This window comes from Serinus canaria, chromosome 7 (genome assembly GCF_022539315.1).
Source record: "Serinus canaria isolate serCan28SL12 chromosome 7, serCan2020, whole genome shotgun sequence".
Taxonomy (NCBI): Eukaryota; Metazoa; Chordata; class Aves; order Passeriformes; family Fringillidae; genus Serinus; species Serinus canaria.
The window spans coordinates 20,187,201-20,203,285 of record NC_066321.1 but is presented as its reverse complement, the minus strand read 5'-3'; the positions used below and the strand labels follow the sequence as shown (position 1 = coordinate 20,203,285).

The following is a 16,085-nucleotide window of genomic DNA, read 5'->3' as shown; positions in this document are numbered from 1 at the left end:
AACAGCTTCTTGCAGTGAGATAAGTAAAAGACATTCAATGCTTCTCTTAAACCATGTCTTGTTTGCCATTGAAGACAAAGCCTTTTACTAAAGACTTATAGTACAAAGATCAGTAATTTAGTAATTTTGCCTACTTATTGACAAATGCATAAATAACATTTTCCAGGCTGGATTTTAAGGCTTCATGCAATGGCATGAGTAAAGAGCACAAACAGTGCAAATACAAAGACTAAAAGCATCCCTATTTCTGACATGTTCAGTACTGTTTACCCACACCTTGTACAAACCAAATGGGTCTGTTTACAAACTTCCCTCTTTAGCCATAGCTGTGACTTTGCCACATGTGGTTACTCTCTTCCCTGGCTAGGTGTCCCTGTCCACCCACTCCTCACAGCCTCCTCCAGATAAGGCATCTGTGGGGATCAGGAGATGGAGAAGGGGAAGAAAGAGCAGGCAGTCACAAAGGCAGCAGCAGGTAAAGCTCAGCAATGCTCTGCAGAGTGATGTCCCCTTACCACAGTTCTGTCACTCCACCACTGAAAAGATCAATATATAGGAAAGCGTGGCAGGAAAAAATGGACTCTGTCTTTTTCTTTGTTAGTTTCAGTTGCTAAAAAAGACTAGGCTAATGTGGCTCAACACCATCTGTCTGTTTTCCCCTTCTTCTCTAGATAATTTTGTTCAATTTGAAAAAAGAACCCAGAGTTTTCAAACACAAGAAAGCTCCTACCAATTTTCTGTGAAAACAGATGGCTGTGGACAAGAGAAAGATTGTGTAAGTGCCCTCCTGTCTCCTTCAGGAAAAAGGCTGTAGTGTAAGTTCCTATGTTATGACAAAAGCCTATTCACACAGAATTCCCCAGCCATGAAGAAACAACACATGCCCCAGCCACGAGGAGAGATCTGAGCAGAGCTCAAGCAGCCATGAAACACAAATGTTTAGGAAACCAGGCCTTGCTGTTTCTGGCACTCAGGGAGCCCTGGCTCAGACACTGCCTGACAGATTCTGCATGTTTTAAGATGCATCATTTAATATAAATAATAACAGAAACATTGCAAAACAGGAAAGATTTAAAGGAAGCTGTTTCAGCTGAAGAGATGCCACTAGATCAAACTTCTACTTTTGGCTGCCAGTTACAGGAATAAAGTTGTCAGCAGCACATCAGCTGTCGGGATCAGGGCTCTGTGGTGAGAATGCAGACACGATGCCAGAGGCTGTTCTCAGTTTCATCACTGTGCTTACATGGAAGTCGGAGGGACCCACCTCCTCCAGTGGCAAGTTGCACCATCAGTGGCAACTACCCAGATATTTTTATTCATAAACTTCAGCAAACATAAAAGGAAATAATCTTCCAAAGAACCAAGATGTTTCAGAAACATCAGTATGATGGCTCCCAGCAATACTCTAAGGAATCTCCATCTGCTTATGACAGAACATTGTGCAGCAGAACAAGCAGACAGAAGCAACAAATGGCAGGACATGACTCCTGTGAAAAAATCTGGTTCCTACTTTTCTCCTGAAAATGGCAGAGTAACATCACAAAAACACCTTGGGCTTCTACTTATTTAAAAGAGAGCAGAATTTACCTGAGAGTTATCTGGCTGAGTGGTCTTGTCTTCACAGTTTAATATCTGGCAATTATGTGTGGATATGACAGTTTTAAGCTTAACGCAAGTAGGCGGCAGCGACTGAGGTTTAACAGTAGGCTTTTCTTCTTTGCTTGACCTGATGACACATGCAAAAAGCTAAAAACTGCCAGGTCCACAGTAGGATTTGAAGGAATTATGTGGGTGGAATTTGAATACAGGTTGCTCTGAACAGCTATGGGTTGAGAAAGGCAGTAAAAGCACCATAGAAGCATGTAGAAGAGCTAGTGAAGAACTATAAAGAGACGAAAGATATACTTGCAGTAATGCCTGGAGAAAAAGCAGAGTGAGCTTTTAGGTAGAATACCAACCAAAGAAAGGCTTAGAATACAAAAAAGGAGAATGTTTCCCTTTCTGGTGAGCTGAGGAACATGAGACATAATATTGATTCTGTAAAAAATATGCAGCATCAAAAATGCTTGAACTGATCTTCACATTCCTCTCCTAAAGAAAATTATCAAAACTCAGATTACTGGTACTACATTCTTGCAGTGTAAAATATTATTTAAAACTTTTGGGAGCTACTAGGAAACTCTTTTTCTGGGGGTAACATTCTTTTGAAGATAAGACAATGAGCAGACTAAGGTACAGAGGGCAGACCTGCAGCAACTTAGATATAGATCAGTTTAAGTTGCTATAAAATTCACTCTTGGCCTTGAGAGTGCCATAATGTGGTACAGAGTGGTGCAGAACTATTCTTAAATGACAAGCCTTTGTTAAACTTCTGTCTATGGGAAGGGCTTGCAGGAGAGCTCCTCCCTCCTGTAATGGCTTTCACACAAAATGAGGCATAAAGAGCTTGAAGCACAGAGCTCTGAGGCCAGTGGATGTACTGGCTCTTCTGGCTCAGGAGGTGTAAACAGGCCAAGTGAGGTGGAGATGCTGGAGCCAGCCACAGAACCATGGCTATAGCAATGCAGCTGCCATCCATTCTGGTTTGGAGGTGTTCCAACCATGTCTGAGATCCCTACTGTGTCCCACAAAGTATTTACTATCTATATTGTTATATCTATGCCTAATTACAACAGGCAGTGCAGAAAAAAAGCCCATTTCTGCAGGTAGAAGGCTCAAAGCCTTTGGAAGGAGATGGCAACACAGTCTGCATATGCAATTACAGAATGCCATTATTGCAAAGTGAGGTCAGGCCCTTACTCAGGCATTAGCACTGCCATTTACTCACAAAATGTCTCATCTTAGTAAAGGGGTATTTTCAACCAAGGACAGAGGCTATCCTGGAGCTACAGATTAAAATCTAAGAGAATTCACTCAGAGTGATGATCACTTTTCTGTGAAGTTTTTTAAAGAGCCTAAAGTACTCCTTTTTTTCCCTCTGCAGTTATCAGTGCTCAGAGGGTCAGACAAACGCCTCCACAGTGCAGTGGAAATAAGTGGAGTTACGTAACTCCAGTGGAATGGAGTGGTTCTGATTACTGTACTACTAAGAACAAGCACATGTAGGTGCCAGAGGAAATATGCTCTAGCATGGCTGCTGAATGGCTGAGAGGAAACAGCCTCAAGTTGTGCCAGGGGAGGTTTAGATTGGATGTGAGAAAAAAATTTCTTCACTTTAAGGATGGTCAGGCATTGGAATAAGCTTCCCAGGAAAGTGGTGGAATCACTATGCCTGGAAGTGTTCAAAGAGCATGTGGATGTGGTACTCAGGGATGAGGTTTACTGGGGAACCCAGTGGTGCTGGGCTAAGAGTTGGATTCAGGGATCTTGGAGATCTTTTCCAACCTTAGTGATTCGGTGATTCTACTATTGACTGCCAGATCAATAAGTCAGGTTTGATTTTCCTGCAGATGCCATAGCTGGCTTTGGCTAATGCAGCTTCTCAGATACAGGTGTCATTAACCACACTAATGAGGAACATGACCTTAGCAACCAAGAAAATGTCTTCTCACTGCTCAGAAACTCAAGTTTCAGTTGAAACTTCTGCAATGGAAAGTTGCCTGCCTGCAGTTTTTGACAACAGTGTTTCAAATTATAACAGCTTTGGTGCAGGACTTATACCAAATTTGAACATATTCTAGCCTTTTATCATTGATTCTCATTTTCAGTAGGAAAGCAATCAAGCCACAGACATTTGTGAAGGGAAAGAAGAAATACATGTTGTGCAAGTTCTTTTCAAGGAGCAATGCAGAACTATCCCAGCCTGAGGCAGTTCAGACATGTTTGAAGGAACAGCAGTTAAAATCACAGGTTGGTCCCAAACTGTTAAAAAGTGCCTCTAACAGCTCTGCTTCCTGTCCCTGATGCTCCCTCTCCTAGGAAACATTTGGCTGTGCATGGCTCAGTGGGCAGTTTATTCTCCACCTCTGTGAGGTTTTCCAGAAAACCAGAGGCCCCAGGCTCTGTGTACAATGCAGGCTGGTTTTGCCAGGTCTTGGTCCTGCCTTGATTCTCTCTAGCCCTGAAAGTCACGGTTGAGAAGTTCACTCTTGAAGAGGTGAATAGGGAGGTATTTTTAAGATTATTTTCAAATATGCCATACCTACCATTTTTTCGAAGTTTACGAGATTGTCAGTGAATGTCTTGTTTCCCTCGTGAGTAAACGTCATGTCTGTATAGAAATAAAAAACAATAAAAGCTCATTTCTGAGTCATGGCCATAGAAAACAGCAGAATGTTTTATCTACCCTTACAAAAATTGTAGCAGCTGTAAAGAAAAAAAATTAGGTTTTAATTTGCAGCATTTCTAAGACTAATAAAATTGAGGTGTGATATTCAGATGTACAAAAGCAGTTTGTCTTGTCTCTGTATCGTGCTTTTCATAATGGAAAAAGATCATACCTCACACTGAGATTGATTTTTGGTTTTTCTTGCTGCTACTCTTATCCTTCAGATATTTGACAAATAGCTTTCAAGTTAATAATTCTGGTAACATCCAAGCTTACCTTTTATAAGCAGTGGCATGAAAGGAATTATTGGAGGGTCCAATTTAGCTACAGTTAGTCTGTAGGCCCTATGGTTTCTTGATGGGTCCTTACAAAAAAAGAGAAATCAAATAATTACTAATATTATTAGTATTATTATATGTATCAAGACACTGCATGCATTAATTTAGATGTCATGGCAATTATTAAAAACATTATTTTTTCCTGTGACTTTAAAAGTGCATCTGTAAATTCAGACATCTTTTCTCATTATCCCTGACTGGTTACACAATGAGAATAAACCACTAAACACAAACATTTTTTCATGCCAAATAGCTAGGTTAGATATGATTACAAAAACATTCTTCATAAAAGAAACCGCATATTTTTTTTCCTCCCTCCTTACAGCTGCAGATCCAGTTTTTCAAATGTTGTAGCAGTAAAATGTATTGCCTGGAAAAATCCAGGTTGAAAAATAGAATTTCCCATATGTACTATTGGAAAACAAGTGATAAAGCTTTTCTGAGTTCCCAGATTAACTTTGAGTGGTACATAAGTTCTCTCAGAGTAGGTTCCTAAGAGTATAATTTATTAGTCATACATACTTGTTTTAGCAGCTCTAAAATGGGATCATAAACTTCTTAAAGTCAAACAAGGACATATAAAATGTTCTGAATCAAGCAATTCAAATCAGAAACTGAATTATCTCAGATTGTGCATAGAATAAGGGATCTATTGCTATTCACCATTAAGCTTTCAAACTCTGCATAGATCTTCTTGAACTTGCTTGGGAGTTTCTGTTAATAAAAACAAAAATAGCAAACCTTAATTAAATCCGATCAGTGCGGTATTTTTACTGTAAGTGCTAGTTCCTTCTACAACGCCCTAAGTCAGGAAAGTGCTCTTTTTTTGCCAGATATTTCTAACAATGTGCTAATCTAAAATACAACATGTTTCCTAGCAACCAGATTAAAAATAGAGACGGGACCAGCCATGAAACCTGGATCCTGATTTAAACCCTGACTTGAATTTAGTCCTTTGGGATGTTTAGATTCAGATTTTTGTTTGGCTCACATAGCAATCACTGAATTCAGAATGTAAGTGGAAATTCATGTGGATGCTTTCAGGACATCCCTGATTATAGCCTATCTGAAAATATAATTTACACCCAGCTTGCGTAGGGGCAGATCAGTTTAATTATTCATACCTATGATGAACTGCCCTTGCAAACATTCATATTCAGGTCTGGGCATTTCCAGGAGGTTTTTTGCTCAGGCTAATGCATTTATTAGTAAAATTCTTGACATGCTCAGGTCCTCCATCACTTTCTGGGATACAAATTAATGAATATTTTTTCAGTCCACAATACCTACACAAATAAATAATGGTCAGTTGATCATGCAATGATTGAGATGAGATGGGCTTTACTAAATACTTTCTTTCCCCCTCATGCATAGCATGACTATAGTCTAAAGACTGTAAGAAATGTTATAAATTTGTTTCAGATATCACTGTAATTTTTTATGTACCATCAGAACCTGTCAGTTATTTTTAGTAAGAAATTTCTCTATATTTACTGAATTTTTCAGACTGCTATTAGCAGTAGATAACATTAAAAATTAATGGAGACTTGATAGTGCAGAAATGATTTTTTGCAATACTTCCTACATTTGAAGTGTGTACCCTAGCAAGCTATTTACACTGTGCCACAGCAAGGGCCTAATTTTTAATGATGTGTGTCAACAACTGTGTGCCTAGTTTGCATATGCATGCAGATTAGGTATTTGTGAAGTAAGTGGTATAATTGGACATTTGCACCTGCAAATATCTAATTTCTGCATGCAACTAATGTAAATGCATGATAATATAGAAAAAAACCAGGTCTGTTTGTCTTTAAGTATTTTCTGTATATATCTGGCTAAAAATCAAATTGCAGAAATTCTCTTGTTAAAGCAGCTGCTCTACAGAACCAGAGTGTGATAACATGTCCATGATCTCAAGTTAATCCTCCACATGTACAAATGACCTGTGTCCCCCCACCAGCTCAGACTTGGTGCCAATTTCAGATTGCTGTATGTGGTGTATACATTCAATTCATTCTTCTCTTGTCCTGTACTGTGTCAGCTCTCCCAACTCCTCTCCGTAGCCACAAATAAAGGGTCATTATTTTGAGAAACCGAAAATCTTTGCCTGTAGCACTGATTTGATATGATATATGTACTTTTGAAAATGGGACTGGTGTACTCTCAGAACATGTTAGTCTGATCTCCTGTGTAAGAGCACATTTTTAGAGATGTTCAAATTTTGCTCTCAGTTGCATCAATAAGCTCAGTCATGCTAATTATTTTGAATTTCTGATGAACAAAATGCATGCACATTCAAATCTGTACTGCTTTTGATAACCAGTATGTTCTCAGTGGTTACACTGTGCTGGACACTGCACCCTTTTTATACCCTCATACAAAAGAGCAAAGCCACAGAAAAAGGTGGAAGCTCTGAGAATGAAGACCAAACTGCCAGTAAGCGTGGAAATGCATGTCAGAGAGAAAACCAGAACTGGTTAGGACAAACCCACATTTTAACAGGGCAACAGAGTCCCTGTGGAGATCAGAAAATAATATGTATAAACAGAGGATGAATTTAATAGAATTATCAGTGGAGTGATGTCACTGAACCACCAGTAAAGTGAAGGCACACAGAGGATGGGCTGAACTAAGAGGTTAGCTGGCTAGCTTGCTCATCGTGTTGGGCAGTTTAGCTCAGCAGCAGGAGCTGCTGTTGTCACTCTTGTTAACTCCTGTGAGTATTCAGCACGTCCATGGGAGTACTATACTGCCTTACTAATGAATACTGTCAGCCTTAGCTAAGGCTTATGGTCAGAAGCTGAATTAGTAGATCTAGCTTTATCAATAATAAAGGCCCAATTCACATTTTTGCTAACTACAAGCACAAGTTCCCCTCAAGCTTCCTGGAATAGGATTTTAGCAAAGACTTACCTCCCAGGTTAATGAGAGACGGCTCACAGCAACGTTACTCAGTCCCATAATAATAGCGAAAAAGGAATTCAGGTTTTTGTATTCTTTACAGCTGAAACACAAAGGGCCAGGTTTTAAGTTGTATATATCAGTGGGAGCACTAATTATGACAGCCCTAAGAGAGCTGAACCCAGGCATCTAGCTTAGAAGTGACTGAATTTAGGCAGGCGTGGCCAGCATGCCTGCAGACACCTCTTCACCAATGTGCTAGCACTTCACCACACTCTGGAGGCTTCTTTCCTGTCCCTCCTAAAATGACCTCCCTTCTTCTACTTCACTGGGTGCCAGCTTCTGCAAGGACTTCTTGTCTTTGAAGCAATTCTCCACCCAGAAACATAGTCCTGAAACTGGGCTCAATTCAATCCCAAGGGATACCAGAACAGTGTAAACAACTGTTTACACATTTCTTCTTTTGCTGACAGCTCCTGAAAAGCTAATGAATAATTGAAGCTCTCCTTAGGCAATTTTCATTGCACTTTACAGGGCCACTGAGTCTTTTGAAAGGGAGAAGACCAGCTGCCTAGAGATGCCCCATGCCAGTCACCTCTCCTGCAGTATAGGATTTCTACTATAGATTCTGGGACTTCTAGAATCTTTCAGGAAAAGAGCAGTTACCAGTTTCATTAAGGAGGTCCTGGGAAAAGGAGCTCCAGGTCACACTCCATCTCTAATGCAAAGAAGGATTTTGCTATCAGTCAGGAAAAACAGGAACATGTAATTGAGTGCTATGGAAGATCCAACATGTCATATGAAGGAGCAGATACAATCGATGGGCATGGCCAACACAACTGCTCAGTTGGATCTGCGTCAGTGGCTCACTGACTCAATAGGAAGGGAAGAGATAGAACAAAGCCTATCAGAAAAAAACCTCACAAAACTGCCTGTCACTGGGTTTTTGCAAATTATCTCTTATTTTTCTCAACTGATGCACCAACATCCAATTTCAGCACCTCAGTCTCTGTTTCTTCAGCTGTGAGTGGCTTTCCTTAGAGGTTGGTATTGAGACTGTTGGGGCTTAACATCTCTGTCAGTGACATGGACAGTGGCATCACATGCACACTCAGCAGGTTTGCTGATGACACCAAGCTGTGGGGTGCAGTTGACACGCTGGATGGAAGGGATACCATCCGGAGAGACTTTGACAGGCTTGAGGGGTGGGACTGTGTGAACCTCATGAATTTCAACAAGGCCAAGTGTAAAGTCCTGCCCCTGAGTCAGGGCAATCCCAAGCACAAACACAGGCTGGGTGAAGAATGGATTGAGAGCAGCCCTGGGGAGAAGTACTTGGGGGTGGACAAGAACCTTCCATGAGCTGATAATACGTGCTTGCAACCTCAAAAGCCAACAATGTCCTGGGCTGCAGCAAGAGCATCATGCATGGCTAGCAGGCCAAGGGAGGTGGCTCTCCCCTACTGTTCTTGTGAGGCCCTACCTGCAGAGCTGTGTCCAGCTCTGGGACCCCAATGGGTGAAGGACATGGATCTGCTGGAGTGAGTGGCACTGATGTGGTGAGACACTGAACAGCCTGCCCAGAGAAGTTGTGGCTGCCCCATTCCTAGAAGGGATCAAGACCAGGTTGGATGGGGCTTTAAGCAACCTGGTCTAGTGGAAGGTGTCCCTGCCCATGGCAAGGGGGGTGGAACTCAATGATCTTTATAGATAGTCCTTTCCAACCCAAACTATTCTGATTCTGTGATTTACCAAGAAAACTTTAACAAGATTTAATCTATACTTTTCCTATTTTTAATTTGTCACTGAAGGTCTCAGCTCCTCTGAGGTATCCTTAGCTTCAGACAAAATTAGTACAATCATCTCATCCTACTGACTTCATAATTGCCACATCACCCTATTCTCCATCATCCATCATCCACACCATCCTATTCTTTTTGTTCCTCCATTTTACCAGATTTGGACGTTTTGAGTGAGTGAGTCCTTGAGATCTTGGCCTCACTTGTGTCTGCACCGTGTGAAAACTGAGCATGTGAATGAATGATCTCTCCCCTGTGCTGGTTTATCTGTTGGGAGATTGATGCCCTCCCAGATCTTCTGGCAGAGCTGCTCATACAAATTCTCCCACATCAGATTAGCAACAGTGAGCAAGGGTAGAAAGGATAAACTGAAATGCTAAAGCTACACCAACTTAATCTACTAGTCCAGGTCAGGGAGTGCCTCATTAGTGGATCTGAGGGGAGATAAAGATGAAAAGCAGACAGGATAGGTTGTCAGTGATAACCTCTTCCCTAGGCACAAGTAAATCCATAGAGATATCTGTCCACAGCCCATGACAGGATTAGGAATAAATTATGGCAGGGTAAAATAATTAGTAACACACAGCACTAGTGCTCAAAATAAGTAGGAAGCTGCAACTGTATTTGCAATATTTAATTTGAATCTATCTTCCTATTAAAAAGGAAATGTTTTGCCAAATACCTGTTAAGGAATACAATTTGACAAAGTTCCAGTTAAAATCCACATAGACACCTGATGTTCTACCTCAGATATTCAGTAAATTCTACAGGGACTACTATAAATAGCTCAGTTCCAGATAAAGGACCCCTGTAAGGCACTAGAAACAATGCTACATTGCTCTACTGCATATAAACTCCATGTAAAATGTCAAAAAGTGGATCCTCTAAAGCACCCCAAAGCACCACCTCAGAGCAGAGGTCCCTCTGCCGCACAGAATGGATTGTACCAGAAAAATCTTCTTGTTAGGATGAATAGCAAACACACACATATAATCTTTGGTCTCCAAAACAAATGTGTATATGGTTAAAATCTCTTCATACTTACACAAGCATATTCATCTTGCCATTTTCTCTATAAACACATATTTCAGAGATTTCTCACAGGCTCCTTGGGCTTATAACATAGGCACATGTACAGAAAGAATGATTTTCAAAAATGGAATGAAAGTGTCTGGGTACACTGATACACAAGAAGGCCACTAAAAAGCCTGTGGATATATCTGCAAAGAGGAAAGACACACAAACTGCATTTGCAGATATCCATAAGAGTATGTGCAAGCATATCCCAGAAGGACTTTCTTATACAATTAATATGGGAAGAACTCACTGTTGGAAATACAGTTCACTTCTCCCTTTTGTTTGAAAGTTTATTCCTACAATAGCTGGAGAAAAGAGATGAACCTGGTAACCTCTACATCCTTTTCCAGCAGATGCTAAAGTGACACTGGCTCCTGGAACTGAAAGCACATGTGCACAGCACTTGGAGCCAGCACTTGGCCTTGTGCTTGCCTGCACAGACTGGGAGCACACATCAAGGGGGCATGGGGTGGCAGACACAAAATGATGTGCCTTCTGCAATGATATCTGCACCTCAAGCCACAGAACTGAAAAAAGCTTCTCAGTAGCAGTTATCTTTGAAAATGAGTACGTGCAAGGCATCTCGTTACCACCAGTCATGCCTAAGATTAATAGTGCAGCACTGAGCTGTTCTCCCTGAACACTTTTCTAATGAGTCTAGTACTTCTAGGTAGGGTAAAGTTCTCATTAGGTCTCAAGGATCTTCACAGGCAAAACTTCCTCAAAGATATTGCTTCAAGGTCTGGGCTTTTTCTCCTCTCTAACTTCGGTGCACTTTGTGTTTGTTTTAGTGCATGTGTAGCAGCTGTTACCATGGCAGCACTGCACAGAGGGCAGCAGCCTGGCAAAACTTCCCAGCGCCTTTCCAGCGCCTGGAATTAAACCTGCCCTCTTGGTTTGTACAGAGGAAAATCTTGTGCTTCGGATTTCTCTGCTTTTAGGAGACAAAGAGGACCCAGCAGAGCAGACTGCTTTTAGCTATTTATTTTTAGCATTGTAGTGATACCAGAAACATGGAAGTAAACAGGAGGTTGTCAGGCTGTTGTAAATAGCACAAGATTAAACCCATGACTCGGAGGAACTCGCAGGCTAGGGCAGTTTATTAAGGAGATATTTAACTGTAATTTTTAGGATACTTGATTTCAAGTGTTTATGGAAATTACTGTTGTATCTTAATGACCACATTTCAACATTTTCTCATTTCAGGCCTGAGATCAGGAAAGACCCCGACGTCTGTGTGGGTGCCACTGCCCTCTCCTGGGCACAGCCCGCCAGGCCGGCAGCTGCTTCCCACTCCTGGGCTGCGCCGTCAGATAATGGAATGTGCAGTGTGTGTATTTTTAGAAACTAAAGAGGTAAATTCTGTCCTCTGCTCTAAAAATAAAGCTGATCCTGCATGCCCGCCACCAGATTTTTAAATTCTTCAGCTTCGACCAACTGTAATCCAACAGCAGGGCCCAAAGTAGATCCCAGAAGGAAGCTGGTACTTGCAGAGCAGGGTGTCCTGGAGGAAGGAGCCATGCTGATCCCCAAATTTGATGTAAACAGACTTCAGCTATGTGCAATTACTAACTGGGAGGAGCATCACTGCAGCAATAGTAATCTCTTCCTTTACACAACTCCATGTAATGATGCAAAAAAGTTAAAATCTTGGTTTGACTGCAACATTTCTGTTGGTAGAACTAGAGGCTTCTGGCTACTAAAGGCTTCTAGCTACTAAAGGCTTCTAGCTACAATGCCCAGAGCTGTAGACAAACACTACAAACCTCAGCAAACTTTTCCAGGCATCAATAAATACACCATGAGCTGGAAAGGGAGGGAGAGTGTAACAATAATAAAAATCTGAACCTATGCAGGGCATGGATATGCCCCTGCTCCCTCTGAAGTCAGTCACTGCTCTGCTCTTGACTTTAGGGAGTCAAGGCTGACATGAAGGTTCCAAACAGTTTAAATTTGGATAGCAATATAGAAAAACAGAAAGAATGCCTGCTATCCAACCTCAGACCCAGCAGTTAGTAACAAGAGAGGACATTCATATTTCGCATTTTAAAAGTATTAGAAAAAAAATCACAGAATCACAGAATCGTCAGGGTTGGAGGGGATCATCCAGTCCTACCCCCCTGCCAAGGCAGGGTCACCTGGACCACGTGACACAGGAATGTGTCCAGCTGGGTTTTGAACGTCTCTATGGACAGAGAGACTCCACAAACTCCCTGGGCAGCCTGTCCCAGTGCTCTGCCACCCTCAACAAGAAGTTATTCCTCATGCTGAGGTGAAAGTCCTTGTGTTTTAGTTTAAGGTCCTTGCTCCTCATCCTGTCACTGGGCACCACTGAAAAGGGTCTAGAACTGTTCTCTTGGCACCACCCTTCAAGATATTTGAATGTATGGATGAGATCTCCTCTCAGTCTGCTTTTCTCTAGACTAAACAGGCCCTGCTCTTGGCAGGCTCCCCTCCCAGGACAGATTCTCCAGACCCCATATCATCTCTGTGCCCTCCACTGGACCCTTTCCAGTAGCTCCTTGTCTCTCTTGTGCTGAGGAGCCCAGAACTGGGCACAGCATTCCAGATGTGGCCTCACCAGAGCTGAACAGAGGGGGAGGAACACTCCCTTGACTAGCTGGCCAAACTCTTCCCCACACACCCAAGATCTCACTGGCCCTCCTGGCCCCCAGGCCCACTCCTGGCTCATGGTCACCTTGTCATCTACCAACAGTTCAAGTCCCCCTCTGCAGAGCTACTCCTTAGCAGGTCAGCCCCCAACCCATGCTGCTTCTTGGGGTTACTCTTCCCCAGATGCAGGACCCTACATTTCGTACCATCAGCAAACTTGCTGCAAATCCCAAACAGAATGAAAGTAACACAAGTGTCATCATTTTCATGCTACATCTCTTTACTCTCCCCTCTTGGTTTTCCCACTCAGGGCAATTCTGAGAATGGTTCTCCTGAGCAGAACCAGAAACATTACTGTTCTCAGGAAAATTAGGCTCCATTTTTAAAATATTTACTAATTCACATACTAATATTTGCTAATGTATGGAAGGGTAAATGAAGGATTCTCCTAATGAACTGAAATATATTTTCTCACAAATTTGATTTGTAAACCTAAGAGATCACAGATCAAGGAGCAATGGAGAGTAGCACAAGAAATAAGAATATGTATTAACAAGGTTCTATAGAGCCCTATAAGAAAACAGACAGAATGACCAAATACAGAGTGTTTTAACCTCTACTCTGTGTGGCTGTCTGAAAAGAGAAAACAAAACCACACTGACTATACTGGACCTCACTTCCAGCTCCCACATGATTGCATACTTACTGGGCTGCTATCTTAATGTATTTCTTTAACAGCTGAACACGCTTGCTGAGTTGAGAGCAAAGACAAATCTCGGTGACCACCCAGAACTGAATTTCATTGAATCTTCTTAAAAACAAGTCCAGGTTTGCCGTGGTCTTTTTAAAATTGTGCCTTCCAAAAGTGTGATAGATCAATTCCAGCTAGGAAAGAGAAAACAGTTTGGAATTCTTTTTGAAGTTTCGTTTCTTCAAGGAAAGAGACTAAGACTGACCAGGTAAGTTTCTAGCCTGAAATTTGCTCTGCAGTTTAGTTTACATTTATAGCTGCACAGATGACAAAGACTCAGGTTACATATCCAGTATACTATAGCTGAGGCATAGTAAAAGTGCCACTACAGATTATATATAAACAGCTTAATACCATAAAACAAACAAAAGTAATTCAACAAGCAGCACATGTCCAGAAAAAGTCTAACTTTCAAAACTTGTAGGTGGCTTTATTGTAGAGTTTTTGAAAATCAAGCTTAGAGGTGGTTTTGGAAATAATGCACAAAGCTACAATGTACAGTTAAACACTTTTTAATAGATTCTAACCTGCTGAATAGATAGATCCTCATACCTCATGCACACAGTTGAAGAGCTCCCAGTCGTAAATTGTCATCTGATGTGCCAAGTCTTTGGAACTCATCAGCTCAAATGTTCCTACTGTACCAGTAGATGGTCCTTCTTGTTCTGGCAATGGTGCCTACAAACAAGAAAATATTATAAAAATATTTTAGACATGCTAAATCATATGGTCATTCCATGATATTTCAAACTTTTTTTTTTCAGTGTGACCACTTTCCTAATCATGCTTCTAAGTAAAACTGAAATTGTAGTAAAACTGAGATTTGCTTTTAAACACAGGTATTGGGGTAATGAGCAAAACCAGTATCCAGTATGCACAGGATATTCAGGAAAATTCAAGCTCTTCAGAGACACTATAAGAAAATAAACCAAACTGTTTTCAGTGTGCTATTTTTAACATTGTTCTAAAATTTGAATCTATAATACACGTTGTGCTAACTAAAGCATGTGTGTTTGTTTAGGAGCATAGGTCTTTCCAAAAAACTTTTATGTTTCCTTTTTCACATACACAAATAACTAGGCCACCAAGGACAAGCCAAATACTTTTACATATTCCTGATTCTAATGATGAGAATTGCTACATCTAGAATGCTCCCGAAATCTGCAGTGATTGCAGGATCTTCTGATCACTTATAAAATAAACCTCGTACTTCCTCTTTGACAAATTTGATGCACAATTTGTGATTGCAAATTCCTGCCTAGCCCGTTTAAAATGATATAAACACAGTCTTATGAGAAAGAACCAAGTACAAACCATTCCTGAAAGGCACTCCCATGCCACCCAATAAATGAGACGTGATCTATGATTCTGCACACAGGTGAAGTATTAAAGAGAGATTTAAAACACGGCTTGAGATCAAGTCAGATGTGAAGGGGTCTGTTGTACCTATCAGGGCGAAGTGTTTGAACCAGCGCTGCTAAGATAGTGGCCAGCAGCCCCCGGCCCACGGGAGGGTGCAGCAGCCGCAGAGGCGCCGCGAAGGCGCGGTCAGCGGCGCTGCTGCCAGGAGAGGGCGGCAGAGCTCACCCAGGGGCTCACCGCCTTTGTTACACACCGAGCGATGGAGCACGGAACTGCCAACAGGCTGCTCTCCCAGCACAAACTCAGTGCTGTCTGCCTGCAGGCTGACAGACCATATTTAGATGCTGCAAGATAAGAAATGAGCCTACTAAATGAACCCTATTTTATATTAGAGTAATATACTAGCAACAGAAATAAGTCTGACAGGATTAATGCATCAAAACACCTTCTCTGTAGCACATAGTGTGTAGGGGTTTTACTGCTGGATGAATTCTTGCTTTGTACTCTAGGGAAAGCCTTTCTTTTAATTATCATCATCATATAAACTAACTAAAAAAACTTAACTAAGTCACGAACATTATCACCTTAAAAGCTTCATCTATAATTTTTAAAAATAGTAGAAAAGTATTCTCTAAAAAAATCCAGAGCAGCCATTATTATTACAAAAAACTGCAGACTGCTTTGAATTGGGATTTGCACGAAGTTTCTTTAGTTTATGACAACATATGAAATAAAAGTACAGTAGCTTTGTGTAGAAAATTCTAACTTGTGTAAATCTATGGAAAGAGAACTGCCTACAGGCTGAAAGATGTCTTTTTTCCCCCGTTTGGAGATGAACACAACAAAGCTGTTACCATAACAAACACATATTTTCCAAGGCTAGGAAAGAAGCACTTAGATGCAAACTCACAGCATATTTGAAAATTCATCTACCCAGAACAATTTTCACATGGGAATTACCAAATATAATGTGGATA

General features: G+C 41.2%; 1 protein-coding gene across 1 annotated transcript in view; it reads right to left on the bottom strand.

Annotated features, from left to right (window-relative positions):
* RAPGEF4 (Rap guanine nucleotide exchange factor 4) overlaps positions 1 to 16,085 on the bottom strand; it is a 139,521-nt gene that overhangs the window by 8,779 nt on the left and 114,657 nt on the right. The window contains exons 24-29 of the mRNA XM_009087997.4: positions 14,299 to 14,424; positions 13,702 to 13,880; positions 7,519 to 7,609; positions 5,269 to 5,319; positions 4,544 to 4,631; positions 4,146 to 4,210 (exon numbers count right to left, since the gene is read on the bottom strand). Of these exons, the coding sequence (XP_009086245.2) occupies positions 4,146 to 4,210; positions 4,544 to 4,631; positions 5,269 to 5,319; positions 7,519 to 7,609; positions 13,702 to 13,880; positions 14,299 to 14,424 (600 nt within the window). The remainder of the gene's footprint in view (positions 1 to 4,145; positions 4,211 to 4,543; positions 4,632 to 5,268; positions 5,320 to 7,518; positions 7,610 to 13,701; positions 13,881 to 14,298; positions 14,425 to 16,085) is intronic.